Source organism: Sciurus vulgaris (genome assembly GCF_902686455.1).
Source record: "Sciurus vulgaris genome assembly, chromosome: 2".
NCBI lineage: Eukaryota > Metazoa > Chordata > Mammalia > Rodentia > Sciuridae > Sciurus > Sciurus vulgaris.
This window is the reverse complement of record NC_136462.1, coordinates 117294596-117311705: the sequence shown is the minus strand read 5'-3', so window position 1 is coordinate 117311705 and position 17110 is coordinate 117294596. Positions and strand designations below refer to the sequence as shown.

At 33.8% G+C, this 17110-nt stretch overlaps 1 protein-coding gene across 3 annotated transcripts in view; it reads left to right on the top strand.

Moving 5' to 3' along the window:
• UACA (uveal autoantigen with coiled-coil domains and ankyrin repeats) overlaps positions 1–17110 on the top strand; it is an 85462-nt gene that overhangs the window by 52790 nt on the left and 15562 nt on the right. For all 3 annotated transcript variants that reach the window (XM_079122600.1, XM_079122601.1, XM_079122599.1), the window contains exons 6-13: positions 2554–2624; positions 2713–2819; positions 4900–5081; positions 6175–6212; positions 9270–9338; positions 10543–10650; positions 14498–14530; positions 14960–15058. In XM_079122600.1, coding sequence (XP_078978726.1) covers positions 2554–2624; positions 2713–2819; positions 4900–5081; positions 6175–6212; positions 9270–9338; positions 10543–10650; positions 14498–14530; positions 14960–15058 — 707 coding nt within the window. The remainder of the gene's footprint in view (positions 1–2553; positions 2625–2712; positions 2820–4899; positions 5082–6174; positions 6213–9269; positions 9339–10542; positions 10651–14497; positions 14531–14959; positions 15059–17110) is intronic.

Sequence of the window (17110 nt, the reverse complement as noted above, 5' to 3'; positions counted from 1 at the left end):
ATTAGTTCTTTGGCATCTAGCTCAAAGTCCAGGATTTCTGTATGTCACAACAGTTTTATCTTTCTGTCTCTGAGGTAACACTTGGTAGTCCAGCAATCTATAAATTCAAATGGAAGACATCTCCTTACAATATAGAATGAAGGCAAGAACACCTGTTTGGAAGTAGAGAACGGGAGCTCACAGCCCTGTTAATAATCAAATCCTGCTGAGCGGAACTTGAAAAAGACTTCCTGCTGAGATCCTAGGGTTCAGTTTCTTGATTTGTTCTACTGTCTGCTGCCACCTTCCCCTTCTGTTTTCTGGGAGAACTTCCTTATCCATAGCTCTCTGTGGCTCCTGGGTTGCCTTTTGGGAGAGTATTATTTGTCCATTTTCCTCCAAGACTTTACAGATAACTTGGTTATTGGAGAAAGTTGCCCTTTGTGGAAGGAGATTAAGTTTGGAACAATTGCGTTTCAGTTGACTGGGCTTTTGCAGTTTTGACTAGGACAATTCCCTCAAAATCTTGGTTGGTTTCTGGTCTGTGTGTTGCCAACCACTTATATACCAAGTACTATATCCAAAGTTATGTTTTGGACATATGGTTCTTAACCCTCCTTTATTTCTTGTCTTTATTTCTAGACTCAAGATTTTTTACCTCATTTTAATGGCTACTTATTTTAAAGCCATCTGAAATAATAGTCCTGAATATTAGTATAACATCCTCAATCTAATCTTTAATCTTTTGTTTTTCCTCCTTTTTTTTCCCCCCTTACTATAAGACCTTTGAGAATAGTTGTAAGCAACAATGATTTTATATTGTGTGGTTTGGTATAGAGAAACAATTTGCTTTTCCACACTTGTGAAGTCTAAAATATCTCAATACTGTCTATTTCCTTTTATCTCAGCTCACACAGTAATTGTTGCTTAAGCTCATCTGTTCCTTTAAAGAGTAAGCTGCTGCTAAAATGCACTAATATCCTACTTGTATGGCTCTTTTCTATTGCCCAGCCAAAAAAAGCCTTCATAATCACATGGTGTACCTTCTAAATTATCTTAGACAATAACTGTATAAAGTATTTTGTCACAGCATAAGAAATTTAGCATATTTTTAGCCTAAAATATGTTAGCTCCCCACATAGTATCCAACCTGTTCCATTTATTTTAGGTATTTGTTATAATAGCATCCCACTTGATAGTAATTTTTGTCTTATTGCTAAGGCTAAGCTGCTATAACAAACCACAAAATAACATTAATATTGGCTTTAAAAGAAGTACAGACTTTCATTTCACAGACCTGATGTTCAGATTGGCTAATACCATAGGATCATTTAGGAACCCAGATATCTTGTATTTTGCAGATCTACCACCTTCTAGAGTTGTTCTTTAAGACTGAAGCTGGAAGCAGATACCTCTGTGATCCAGGTCACAGGAAGGGAAAACATTATAGAGGAAGGCATCACTTGTCTTTTAAGGTCTAGACTGGGAAGGGACACATATCACTCCTGTCATATTTCATAGACAAGATCAAAGTTACATGGCCACACTTGGCTGTGGGGGGATTGGAAATTTTAGTCATTAGGTGAGTCACTATGTGCTCAATACAACTTTATTATCATGGAAGAGAGGGTGATTCAAGTTGGGTAAACAGCTAACCGTCTCTGCCATGGACCTTTAATATTAACTTTACATGTTCAATATATTTTAACCCTATCATTTTTAATTTTCATTATAGTTGAACCTGGCTAGTTATAAATTTTAGTTTCTGAATTAATAATACTCAGTTTAGTTTATTTCTTTATTAAGGTTGATTGTTCATTAATAAAGAATTTGCTGGCTCAGAGACAAAAATTAAAATTTACTTCATTTTCTTATGTATGTTTTGTTTAATTCTATTAAATTCCACCAAGGAGAAAAAAAAAGAATATTGACTTTGTACTTTTTGTACTCATAGTCTTTGAAAAAAATTCATGAGGAGTGTAAACAATCCTAATTTATGAATGTAACAAAAAAAAATTTTCCCAATATAAATATGAATTCTAGTGTTAGTCAAGAAGTGGCATTATGTGATTTTACAATTTTAAGCAAAATGACCCAATTTGCATCATTAAGGGCAGACATTGTATTCTCTGCTTTTAAAAGAAAATGTGAATTTGTATAGTTTATCCTTTACTCACTGTGACTGTACTATAAAAATGAATATTCTAGAAAAGAAAACTAGCTAACTTCAAGGAACAAGGTAGTTGTAGCCATGTTTAAAAATATGGTATAAATAGAAAATTTAAGTTTGGTTTTTATTATCTGTTCTTCCCTTGATTAGTAGCATATTCTTGTCTTCTGTAAGGATGACAATAGTTCCTTGATCCTAATAAATTATTTCAAAAGTTATAAAATGATCTCATCTAACCCATTTTAAAATAGAAAATTGGTGCTTGTAATGCTACACTGAGAGTGATGAATGTAAAGCTTGGTAATGTAGAAACTGAAGAACTATATTGCTTTATATGGACCTAGAAAAGCACCATGTGTCTTAACAGATGTTCACCATTTATCATTTTCCTTTGTTTCTCAAAGCAATGGCAGACTGTCCTTCTAGCATACAGCTGCTTTGTGACCATGGGGCCTCTGTGAATGCCAAAGACATAGTAAGTCAGTTTATGTTTTTATTCTCATTTTATCGCATGTATTCTAACTTTGTTGTCTAAATGCTGGTTTATTTTTCTTGTTGCTTAGGATGGGCGGACACCCCTTGTTCTTGCTACTCAGATGTGTAGGCCAACAATATGTCAACTACTGATAGATAGAGGGGCAGATATTAATTCCAGAGACAAACAAAACAGGTAATTCTTTTATTTTGGCTCCAAGATAGCAGCTGGAAGCACAGTGATTCTGAAACCTTGCTGCTATGACTTGGCCTTTTCCTCTCCTCCTCTGCTTTTCATTGGCTTGCTCTTTTTGGAATTATCCACTCCTCACTTTTCTTCAGTCTGCTGAAGGATAAAGGAAAGGAAAATAGGGGGAAATGACAGGATAAACGCTGAATAAAAGCAGCAATTAGGGCCTATATTTGGGTTAGGGAACTGAAAGAAAAAGGAAGTACATCCCTGTTATTTTAAACTTAAAAAAAAAATCTTTAATGAAAGGGGCCACAAATAAGAAATACAGAGGAATAAAAAAAATTATATCTACAGACTGTTTCTTCAAGTGGTTCTTGGACATCATGAAGCTTGATAGATTAGATTTTCTTGAGGTGTTTTCTCCTTAGCCTGTCAGGACACAGTGCTATCTCCTCTGAAAATGGGTTCATTTCTTCATCCTAAGCTTACCTTAGTTTACTTTCCCCCTGTGTTTGAATGTATTCCAGTTAATCTGTTCTGATAATTTCCATTCATAAACTACCTTTTCTCTGGTTCTGGTATATCATGGTGTTTGCTATTATAATTCTCATGTATATATGGTCACAAACTTTCCAAAGGCAAATATCTGACATACATTCCCCTAATTAGTTGGGTTATTATAATAATTTATAGCCAAAGTTTCTGGGATTTTATAGATAATTACTAATAAAATTATTCTTTTTATTTAATTTTATTCTTCTAAACATGTATCCTATTTATAGTTCATTGAAAGAAGACAAAATAGTCTTTAGATGTCAGATTTTATAACTATAATTGTTTTTATTGTGCAGACATCTCAAAGGAGGAAATTCTTAAGCAATTAAATCATTAATGTGATTAAGAAAGTGGAATTCTTGTATTATTTGTTTTTGCAGATACTATAATCTGTCTAAGCATGCCTAATAAAATTTGATTCTAAAATTAAAATTCAGGATCATAGAGGGATGATCTGGATGATTTATGTATAATGCCTTACATTTTAATAGTTCTTTTATTTTACACACACACACACACAACAGTGTTGTTTTATAGACTAGATAGATAACAAATGGTTTTAAAGTTTTAGTTTTTGATACTGTATTCAAGTTGTTCTTCTGTTTTGTCTTTGGCATTTTTTTAACCTAATAACACAACTTTGTTAATGCCTACTTTGTATAGAATTTTATACCAGCAACTATGGGGGTATTGATTATATAAGAGCTTACATAGAATGGTAAAGGCAAGAATACGTTTTCTTATGAAATTCAGTAGTCGCAATTGAAGACAGATACAGGATAAGTCATTTTATTTCATTAGGTGTTGTTTCCCTCAGCAGTAAAAACAATTTTACAAAATAATTTTTAGGGTCTTTCTAAATTTTCATGACAAGTTAATTGTATTGTTGCATGATGAATATTTGGTGATATATGTGAAATGTTTAAGTGCTGATGGTTCTCATGGCAGAATAAAGGAATGATCTATGTTAATGTGAAAATAGTCAAGGAAAGTTTTTTTTTTAAAGGAGATAAGTTTTAAATGAAACTTAAAGACATGAAATCCCTCCCTGTAGGAGAAGCAAACCTTTTTAAAACAGGAAATCAGGAACAGAATCTGATTCTTCTCTGGGAAGATAAAGGATTTTTCGGGGAAGTTTGTGTGATATTTTGGTTCAGTCTATGAAAAGACCAAGTTAAGTTTTGAGCAGAGGGGGGTGACGATATTAGTTGTACAAGATTTTTGTGGTAATTATTTATTTGTACCACATTGATGAACTGGAATAAACTAGTTAGTTTGGTGACAAGCAATTAAAGTATATAAGACAGCGTAAGATTTAAGCTCTGCAAACTAAAGACATAAAGCAAATGTTTTTATAAATGCGATGAAATTAAAGTGCAAGATAAAAGGATAAAGTAAAATCTGTATCTGTAGTGAGTATAACCTCTTAAAGTAGTACTGGTGTTTTAAGGAGGCCTCTGGCTGAATATATTTGAAATATTTCCTTGAATTTTCACCAGGGTCTCTTCTTCCTCCCCTTTCCTTTTAGAACGGCTCTCATGCTTGGTTGTGAGTATGGTTGCAGAGATGCAGTAGAAATCTTAATTAAAAATGGTGCTGATGTAAGCTTGCTGGATGCCCTTGGCCATGATAGTTCTTACTATGCAAGAATTGGTGACAATCTGGACATTCTAACCTTACTGAAGACTGCATCAGAAAACACTAGCAAAGGTATTAGCAGTTCTCTATAACTAGAAAAGTCCAGGCTAAGAAAGAGCAGCTTTTTAAAGACTTAGATAATAAATAATAATAAACTAATAAACAGTGTTGGTTTCCCTCCCTCTGTACCATAGATTTGCTTACTTACACCATAGCCATTTGTTTTGAGGCAGTGTTTTGTAGTTTATATAATAAATCCTGATATGCTGTGGACTAGTTCAAGAACTGAAAAGGAAGAGTCAACTCAAGAGTTTTGCTAATATTTTTTAATTGACACATAAAATTGTATATATTAATATTTTAATAAGGAGTGAAGCTCCTAATTTTTGTACTTAGGAAGTTTTAAAGAAAAAAAAAACCATTTTAACGTGTATATATAAAGCATTCAACTATTGTATATCAAATGCCTATGCCAAGTGTTTTTCTGTTTATGAAAGAAAAGTTGGAAAATACTGAAAAGCACAATGAATAAAATTAGACAATCATCCTACCAGTGAGGAGCTTCTGTTAACATTTTGAAGCATATCTGTCCAATCTTTTCCTTATCTATAAAATTGGGGTCACGTGTAACATTGAGTTCTAGCTTACTTTTTTATGTAATATATATTTAAGACTTTCTCTTTTTTCTATAATTTTTCCCTCATAATTTTTTCTTTTTCTAGTATAAGTTATTAATGCATAGGATACTATTTATTTTAATTAAGATGATTTTCTCTAGGTGTATCTAAGTATATGTAGTTTTTCACTGGTTTGTCCTTATATGTAAGTGTTTTGGGCATATGTTTATTATTTCCTTGAGATCAGTTCTTAAATATTGAATCACTAGATTTTAGACATTCAGTTTTCAAACTTTTGGGATAGTTTAATAAGTTGATGTTTAAGTTATCTAAATATTGTCATATAAAAACCTTTGCTAAATTGGTTGGCAAAAATGTTATTTTACTGTTGTTTTAAGCATGAGTTTTGGAAATAAAACTAAAAAGTAGTGAGTTTTAGAGGAAACTAAAATTTATGTATTTAATATTAACTGAGTGGTATAGTAAGGGAGGCATACCTACCCATAATACCCTGCTGTGCCACTGTTTTTCTCTCTTTAAATCTTTAGGGAGAGAACTTTGGAAAAAAGGACCATCTCTGCAACAGGTAGATCTTAATTTTAATTTTTAAAATTGTTGGTATTGTGCAATTTAAGTAAAGTGCTTAGTAAAACTGATTAATGATTATACATAACTATTTTGAGTTAAATGCATGCTCTCTCTCTCCTCAGTTTATCATGCCCATAATATAGAACCTAGTATTAAGGTCATGAGGTCCTATAATATTAAGATACTATCACTCAACCTGAGACAGTGGATCGTAATCATAATAAGTGTATCCAGTGGGGCATAAATAGCCTCCTGATTGGGGCATTTAATTCCAAGTGTACAATATTCCACCTTCTGAGATTATTAAATGATGAATTTAGCTTGGCAGATCATAGGCATTTTCCACCCTCTCTCAACAAGAGAGCCAATCTGTACTGATTTGGGAAAATTCTTCTAGTGCAATAAGAACTGAAGAAAATAGTTAAAAACTGATTATCTATTGTGATTTCAATACCACTGTTAATAACAGAACTTCACATTTCTAAAAGTCTTTTTTCTATGTGTACTTAATGGAGGACTTTAAAAAATAATCTAACACATGAAACAATTCATACTTTATACTAACCGATTAACATATCACAGTTTAACCCTGGTTTTGTTTCCTGAGTAAATGTCTTATGTTTTCCTCTCACCTTTCTGAGTTGACGTGGGGTGGTTTACGGCACTCTGGCTCCAGAGCTAGTGTAGGCAGCTTTCCTCTTCTGCTGGCTGTTCCCTTCCAGGCTTTCAGCTTTTCTCTAGTGAGAGGAACCTGGGCACTTCCAAACCCTGAAGAAAAAGTAATCAGGTACCTTCTGAGCAATTCTCATCATTCTGCACCATTATCTCTACCTCTCACCTCAAACTGAAAGCTTTATTAAAGCTTGTTTTCCTTTTCAAACCATCAGAATTAAGTAACATGTTCATGCATGAGTCATGTCTGTTGATACTTTCTTTTCCATCAACCTTCTCCCTGTTTCTCAGATAACCTAAGTAGGAGTAGAGTGAGATAAAAAGTATACTCTTGTGTCTATACCAGCCATTGCATAGAATCAGAGAAAAATGAGTTCTGAAATGTATGGTTATTTAAAATAAAGAATTATTGACTATATATATGGGAACAGTACTCTGCTCAGTGCTCTGAGGATTTCTAAGTGAACACAAGGAGTTAGTGTTCTACTAGGAGTGGTAAGTCAAAATGACTCCTAATTCCTGTTTCCAGTATTTATTGAATATAATTAAAGAATATCTACCAAAAACAGGATTTGTTGTTGTGCAGGTTCATGTAGTCCCTATTATCAAAAAAAACCTACAATATAGTTGTAAAAGGAAGACTTTGTTGTTTGAGCAACAAACACCTACTGAACACCCACAGTGTGCCAGTTACTATTATAAGTGCAGGGATATTGTTGTATGCAAAGTTGTTGCCCCCATGCAGGTCCCAGGTTATTGAGAGAGATGAACAATAAACAAATGACCAGTAGCATCAGAGCAGAAGCTATGAAGGAAACAGTATTAAGGGATGAAAAAGGAGAGGGTGGGGCCTCTGAGAGAAGCTCACAGACTGAGGGGAAGGCAAGTTCCAAGCCCTTGATGAGAGGAGTGTGTTTAGCTCACCTGTGAGACAGAAGCTCAGGGTGGCAGGACTGCAATGTACACCACGGAGGAGGGAGGAGAAGAGACTGGCAAAGTAACCAGTGCTGTATTAAGGACTTTGGATGGTAAGGACTTCGAACATACATCTTCTGAAGACCAACAGCTTGCAGAAGGCAGGATATGAACTATCAGTGGTGCCTGGGTCACTGCCTCATGGAGATGGAAGGGCAAGGAAGGTGCTCTTTGTGTGCTAAGAAGGCTTTGTCTGGAAGCTGGGTCTTCTTGGATGGAATTGACTTAGTCTGTCTGAGCTGGGTGGGTTAGGGAGTGGAGGAAGCGGGTGTGGATTGGGCTGGAAATGAGGGATCTTTGATGAGCCGGAAGCCATAGTGCGCACCTGTCGTCCCAACTACTTGCAGAACCAGAGGGAGAAGGATTGATTGAGCCTGGGCAGCACAGTGATTTTGAGAGTTTGAGATTGGCCTGGGCAACATAGTGAATTGTGTCTCAAAAACAAACAAAAAAGTAAGAGTGGTATCATGTAGTGAGCAGTTAATAAATGTCAAATGCTGCATGAAGAACAGTCCTTTGGTAGGATGAATGAAACTAGAAACATATTTTGGAAATTGTGGCTATACAATATCTTTTTAATGGGATCTGTCCTTGAATTCTACATCCAAACTCATTATAATGGTAGTTGAATAACTTGGTTAAACAAACAAGTAATATAAAACATGAAAAATTATCCTGGTGAACTAAAGTAGTAGTTTAAAAAAAAACTTTAAGAGAGATGTTTTAAATTAGTTTTTATGCAGATTTAAAGACCAATTTGGATTTTTTTTAGAGGAGGTTATTTGTTCTCTTTTTTAATCATTGCATTGTGTTTTTGTTAAAGCAAATCTGTAAACTGGAATAAAGTTCCAAAGCTGTAAGTGTACAGAAATGGAACATATACCCAACTGAGTTAATTAGAGATCTTTTATATATCCCAAGCCAGCGGATATGTCTCTTCTTAACATGCATCTGATACTTTGTTTTATCAGTGCTCAGAAAAGGAAATAATCTCCATATTGTCTTTCAAACTTAATGTGGTTTCTTCTCCCCATCTTAAAAAAAAAAACAAAACTAAACTAAATTCTTCCTTTGAAGTGGTATATGATGCTTTATAGTACATTCATAGTGTCTAGTACAAATTTTTTCCTTTTTTAAATTCTGTGAGTTTAGTTAAAATAAATCTTTATAAGTTTAAAAAATTGTTAGTGTTTTAAATTATACTTGATTTATTTAAAGCCTCTATCCTTAAAGATGCTTTCCATTTGGGGGTTTTAAGTGGAAATACTGCCACCTTGTGTTATATACAGCAAAATTTAATGTTGAATGAACTGAAATTCACTGGTTGGGTGTATTGTCTACTGAGGAAAATATACTTTTCTGTATTCTCATACTTGTTAACTTGTCTTTTTTTAATGTTTTACCCAAGCGAAATTTGACACACATGCAAGATGAAATAAACATAAAGTCAAATCAGAGGGAGCATCAAAACATTCAGGTAAAAAGAAAAAAATTTAGTATCTTTCAAAAGAATTTCAGTGTTGTTTGTAGTAGGATGGGGGAAAGTGGGAACAAGAGACACAGGTGAAATGAATGGGGAAAAGAAGGGAAGTTTATTATGGTTTATGACTATTTGCTTGCTCTTCAAGAATTAACTTTTGTTAATGTTATGAGTGTTTGGGTCCATATTAAATAACTAAAGTTTATAGCATTAGAAGTATAGTATAGAAAATATTGTTTCATTGTACACTAGAAAAGCAAATAACTTAGCCCCTTTATATAACTTTTTTGATTTACATGTCTTGTAAACCATACATTTATGTTCATGTTGGAAAATTAATTATGGTAATAAAAGTAATGACAACGTAAATTTTTAATTTTGATTAAGAAAAATAATTTTGTTTAACTATACAGCACTTTCACCTTTTATGTTGGTCAAAGTTTTCCAGAGTAATTATTAAGTGGATTATGTAGAAGGAAGAACTCATACTTAGTTTATTACTGGAACACCATTAAATTATAAATTGAATAGCTAAGTTCAATATAAAATAAAAGCACTTTATTTGGATTTCTATGTAGTGTTGATAAAGTGGACTGTGACTTAAGTAGGAATCTTTCATGTTTTATCAGGGCCTGAAATGATTCATTTAACAGAAGCATTAGAATGGCCTCAGACTCTGGAGTTTTTTTGGGGGGATTATTTTTGGTACTGTGGATTGAACCCAGAGGCTCTTAACCACTGAGCAACAACCCCAGCCCTTTTTATATTTTTTTTAGAGACAGGGTCTTGCTGAGTTGCTTAGGGTCTCACTAAGTTGCTGAGGCTGGCTTTGAATTTGCAGTCCTCCTGCTTCAGACTCCCTAGTGACTGGGATTACAGGTGTGCACCACTGCACCTGTAACTTGGGAGTTCTTAAGCAAAAGTTAAAAGTGGTATATTCTGCTATATTTTGTTTCCAGGTGTTACTTTTATTTTTTATTTGTTGAAATCATGATTAGTTACTCTCTTTAATATACTTGTATTTATTTTCATTGGATAGTAATTTTATTACTTATCTTTAGATTTTGAGTGTCATTGTCATTGAAATTGTTATCATTTGAACTTAAATCTGTTTTATATATGTGTGTATCTGTGTGATAATGAACTGCTTTTTAAATTTTCTTTTAGAAGAATTACTCTTTTATCCGTTTTCTCTATTAAGGATCTGGAGATTGAAAATGAAGATTTGAAAGAGCGGTTGAGAAAAATTCAGCAAGAACAAAGGATACTATTGGATAAAGTCAATGGTTTACAATTACAGTTGAATGAGGTAAATACTCTGCATAGTATTTTTAAAAATCCGAAAACTGTTTTACTTCCTATACTCATCATCAATAAGAAATTGTTACCAATTGCCTGTCACTTCAGGTCACAGTGCTAAAGAAGGTAAAATCAGATCATTATCCTGAGGAGAGTTGTATCTTACTAGGGTCCAAGCCCTATCCTTGAAGCTTCTAATGTTAAATATAAAGTAATGCAAGCCAGCTGACAAGTAAGGACATGTGAGGGACATTCAGAGGGGAAAGGAGAGAGCTGTGAGCTGCTGCTTCTAAGGTGGTGCTTCCTGCAAGAAGATAGTTCTTTGACTGAATTTTGTAGCAAGCAAGAAGGAACAAAGGGACATTCCAAAGAGCACTGTTATGAACAAAATCACAGAAACAATGACTATATTCTGTTGTATAAAAAGTTGGAAATGCAAGAAATATCTATAAATAATTATTTTTAAAAAAGAGGAAAAATATATGAAATCTAGGATAATCAATTCATTCTTTAAATGCATATTTTATCATGTGTATGGCTTGTCACAGGTGACATCTTGTATGATATTTTTATTTTAAGAGTAGGAAGCAAGCCCACAATTGGGATAGCTATACTTTTGGTTCTGATTTTCCTTATCACTTTAATATCTTGCTATCTCTTTTCGATTTTCTACAAATGGGATGTATCCAAAAGCAAATTCATCATCCTAACTGGAAATTAGTCATTCCCTTTTTTTGTTCTTAAGAGCCCTATTGACTGTTTTTGGTACCATACTAACTTTAGAATCATCTCTGAGTCCCCTTTCCTACTGCCTCTCCCCACTACATCGATTCTGTTGCCCTGGGGATTGTCACTGAAATTAAAATTGTGACAGACTAAACTTAAGATTGGTTATTCTTGAAGGCCAAATTTGTGATTGCTAGATAGTGTAAAGTACACATCCAGATGTGGCACATAGATAAAAATCGATGAGTTCAATTAAAATAGAGATAATTATTGATAATTTTCAAGAATTGAAACCAGGCAATTGTGCACTTTGAGTACCAACAAAAATATAGACACAACTAAATGTTACATTGTGGAACTATACACTATTAGATTTAAAGAGAGGATCTTAAAAGTGGTTAAAAAGAAAAGACAATGTAATTTATATTGACAAAAAGAGAAAACAATAATATCTTCAAAATGCTTGCAAAAATGAGCTTCAACCTAGTCTTTGTTCCCAAGCAATCATTCAAGAGTGAGTGCAGAATGAAGACATTTTAAATTTCAGACTAAGAGAATATGCCACACATAGGCCTTCAAAAAAACAATCATTAAAGGATGTACTTCAGCGCCAAGAAAGATAAACTAAGAGGAAAGTTGTAGGATATAAGGAACAGATGAGTCCAGAAATGGAGAAATGATCTTAGTAAGATTAAATATTCACTATAAAAATTAAATACTAACTTTGGTAGGTTACCTTCTTAGTTAAGGCAACAATTACACTCTTCCATTCGTACCTCCACTGAAAGGAGAGTTAAGGGACATTTCAAAAGCATCTCTCAGATCAGATATGGTAGAAACAGTTATCAAAGTAACAGAATATTGAATCTGGAAAGCAGATGAATGAACAATAAATTATTAGACTTGAGAAATTTGAATTTAAGCCCAGCAGTGGGGAAAGTGAAATGATTTATAATGTATAACCTCTAACAATCTAAGGAGTTGGTAGTAGCAGCTATCTCTGGATTTGGGAATGAAAGCTGAATGAGTGGTTACAATTCTGTTAAAAAGGAGCAGGTTCTTAAATCTCTGACTCATTCCATTCAGTCTCAACTGCTCCTCTTTATTCTTCTCAATAGAAGACTATCTGAACTGAGGATACCAAGTGTAGCCAAAGGTGGGTGCACCATAAGAAATACACTAAGCTAAGTTACGGTTGGCATTCTGAGCGCTGAGATCCTACTGCTCTTCACCCCATGGCACTTAGCTACTAGAACACTGCAAGTGAGTCCTTCACAGCCAGACAGGAGATTGAAAGTCTTTTCAAAATTCTTCATTTTTGAACACGAGCAGAGACCAGGGTGCTGCACGTCTTTGAGCCTCCAATGTAGAAGGTAGAGAAGGTAGAGATTTAACACACAGGACAATGGAAGAAATGGATTGTGCAGGGAAAGGAAGTTTAAAAAAAAAAAAAAAAAAAAAAGCCCTAAAATTGACTACTCTTAATATTTTCAGTGACACAAGAAAATATATCTCAAAAGGGAACATTCTGATATTTTAAAAAACAAAAACAAAAAAAGCTGAGAAAACACCCTGCAAGTATAGGAAAAAGATAAAGACTTGGCAAATAGAAAGAAGTAGAAGGATTGGAAAACAGACTGTGAGTATAGTCCAGCATCTGAGTAATAGGTGTTCCAGAAAGAGAAAGCAGAGGGGAGAAAATCATCAGTAAAGTAACTAAAGAAAATTTTCCAGAAATGAAAAACATGGTTTTCCATGTTGAGAGGACCCAGAGTTGATAAAACTATAGCAATTATTGTGAAACTTTAGATAACTGAGGACTAAGAAGATTCTGCCTACAACTGTCTTCTCCACCTGCCATAGAGTCAGGTAGTATATTCAAGAATCAGAAATCAAAATGGCTCTGAATCTCAGCTATAACATAGAAAATAGGAGACAGTGGAGCAATGCCGTCAGAATTTTGAAGAAAATATTACTAAAAATATTACTAAAATTCTATAGCCAGCCAAAAATTCAATCAAATGAGAGGATAAAATAAAGACAATTTCAGACACACAAGGTGTATCAGTCGTTTATTAATGTGTAATGTGTTGCCCTCAAACTTGGAAACTTTAAAGAACAGGTTTGGTTCTGGCTCCAGGTCCCTCAGGTTGCAGTCAGGCAGTATCTGAAGGACTAAAGGATCTGCTTTGAAGCTGACTGACAAGACTCTTGTGAAGGGTCCCTCATTCCTTGTCATGAGAACTTCCCATAGGACTACTCATGACACAGTACCTTTGAACAAAAAAATAAATTAGCAATTTTGATTTGACAGATATAATTAATCCTGACCTTTGGCATTATAGAATGTGTACATTCCTTTCAAGTAAATATAAAAAGATAGTGGTACAGACATTCACTTTATTGTGCTCTAAATAATACTTAAAATATTGAAATGGGACTTATATTTGTGTATATGTGACATTTTACAATAAGAAGCTCATACCAAAAAAGAAGGCAATTATCAATAATTTAGGTGTATGATAATAGCAAATGATTGAACTATAGTAGAGGCCAGGAGATTGCAGAAGCACTAGGCAGAAGATGTGAGGAGAAAGAGCAGATAGGAATTGTGAAGATTCTTTTGACTTGAATCAAAAGTGCTTCTGAAACAGTAGACGTGGTAACAGGCATTTTCTTCTCATATCCTTGTCCCCAATTTTAAAGACATTTACCAGTCTTTGGAAAAGAGATTACACTCATATTTTTAAACTTCTTATTGAAATACAACAGACATTTAAAAAGTGCATGCTTAAAATGTACAAGCTAATGAATTTTCAGTTTGAACATATACAGACCAAGAAACAGAACATTACCAACACTTGGAAGCCTCCCTTACATTTGCTTTTGGTCACTCCTTGCTCTCCCCAATTTAAGGGGAACTTCTCTCTAACTTTTTTTTAATTTTTATTTTTACGGACTACATTTTGATTCATTGTACACAATGATCTATCAAAATGGATAAATCCATTCTGTCATGTACAACTAATTAGAACAAAAAAATAATTTTTTAAAAAAAGATACTTTCCAAGCTCATACCTTTTGAGATAAACTTTCAAGAATTAAAATACATTTCTTTTTCTTAAATTCAGGAAGTAATGGTTGCTGATGATCTGGAAAATGAGGTATGATGCTAAATTTTATTTTAAACATATAAAATGTTTTAAAATTGAGGGTAATATTGTAGTAAAGGTTTAAGTCCTGAATTGAGATGAAAAACAAAATTCTATTTCTGGTTATTGTTTTAAAGGTAAAGCAAAACCTCTGTGTGATTATAAAATTATTTTGAATATAGTTTTCTGTGAAACTTATCATGACATGAAAAATTCTAAACATTATAAAGAATGAACATACTAAGATTTAAAATAACAGAAATTTGAATTTATCATAATATTCATATTTGTATATATTGCATGATTTATTAGCATATTTATATAAATTATTAACTCTATTAATAAATTCCACCAGTTCGGAGAATTCATTAACTCCAGTTCTCAAAGTAATTCCTATTTCACCTACAGGGTGATTTTACTCTGTATTCCTTTGCTTTTCAGAGAGAAAAGCTGAAGTCTCTTTTGGCAACTAAAGAAAAGCAACATGAAGAAAGCTTAAGAACTATTGAGGCTCTGAAAAATAGATTTAAATATTTTGAGGTATAGAAAACTTAAATTATTTCCTATAATTCATAATGGGTAGTAGTAAGGGGCTTGGCATCAGACTTGAATTTGAATTATAACTCTTTGTTATAGTGTGACCTCAGGATTTTATTTAATATCTCTGAGTTTGTTGCCTCTTTGGTAAAATTGGGATTATCTTCCCTCTGTTCACAGAGTTGTAACAGTTAGGTGAGATCATTACAGTTGATCAGCATGCAGTTGACACCTAGCTCCATTCCAGGTTCTCTTCCCCAGTCTTCTTTGTGTTTTTTGGTACCTTTTCAAAACTTCGTATTTTTGCCTATAAATTTGCAGTGATTATGGTGGCATGATTAATAAAGCATCATATAAATGAATGGCAGTATGACCAGGGTTGTCTCAGGAAGGGCTGTGTGTAATATGAACACCTTGGTGAGAGTGGTATGTTAATAAGGCTCAGATTATATACTCACCATCAGTTGAATCAATTAGTTTTTAGTTTCTCCAGGGTCATATTTTTAAACTTTTTATGGAAATATAATAGACGTTTAAAAAGTGCATGCTTAAAGTGTGCAAGTTAATGAATTTTCAGTTTGAAGATATCCAGATCAAGAAACAGAAGATTATCAGCTCTTGGAAGCCTCCCTTACATTTGCTTTTTGTCATTCCTTGCTCTCACCAGTTTAAGGAACGTCTAACTTTTTTTTTTAATTTTTATTTTTACTGACAGCATTTTGATTCATTGTACACAAATGGGGTACAACTTTGGTTGTACACAATGTAGATTCAATGTGATTAGTGTAATCATACATATACATAGGGTAATACTGTCTGTGTCAGTCTACTATCTTTCTATATGAAAGGAGAGAAGGTGTCACTCATCACTAGGGACTGATGAAAAAACTGGCCGATTCAGAATGAATCTTATTCTTACTGGGGAATGTAACTCCACAGTATTTTAAAAATATGTCTTAATCCACTTGTGCTGCAGTAACAAAGTACCCAAGACTGGGTACTTTATAAAGAACAGAAGTTTATTTTTCACATTTATGAAGGCTGAGAAATCCCAGATCAAGATGCTCTTATTTGCTGTCTGGTGAGGGCCTTTGACTGCATCTTCATATGGGTAGAAATATACAAATTCTGTGTCCTCCTTTGGCAGAAGGTGAAAGGGCAAAAAGGGGGCTAAAATCTTTTATAAGGCACTAATTCATTCATGAAGGCAGAGCCCTCATAATTTACTTTCCAAAGGCTCCACCTCTGGATACCACCACAGTTAAGTTTCAGCATATTTTGGGGGACGTGCAGGCCATAGGAGAGTAACTTTTTTCTTTGTAAATAAAAAACTGTGTGTGCTATGAAAAAGAATGTAAAGCATGGATGATTCTCAAAGATGTAATGTTGCATGAAAGAAATCAGACACAGAGTACATACTGCACAGTTCTATTTTTATGAAGTCCAAAAGTAGATAAACTAATCTGGGTTGTTAGAGGTTATAATGGAAACTACCCTTTGGTGAGGGTGTTACAGGCAAGAGTGGGGCGTGAAGAAGCTTCTGGGCTGCTGTAAATACTCTGTATCTGGATGTGGGTTGTGATTACACAAAGTATATGTGTGCAGAAATTTACTGTAGTGGGCACTTAATACTGGTATGCTTTACTGCAGCTGAGTTAAGTCTTCATAAATTTTAAAAAATAAAACACAAATGTGTTATATTTATGACTGCATTCTAAAGATTGTTCAAAAACAGTTTTATAAGCTAAAACATAAGAATGATCCAACCACAGGGATTGCTGTCTTTTTCACATTTGAAGACTCCCTTTTAAGGTTGTGAAACGTAGTCATAGTGAACATTTTCATGGCACCAACCATGTGTCAGGAACTGCTTTGTGCAGTATATGTGTGTTAATGAGCACATCAATCCTTTGTGATGTTTATTATCTGCACTTTATAAGTGAGAAAACTGAAGAGCAGAGTTTTTACCTAGTGAGGAACTTCACAAATAAGAAGTGGTAGAGCCAGAACTTGAACCCAGGCATCTGGCTCTTTGTGCTCTTAACTCCCATGGTA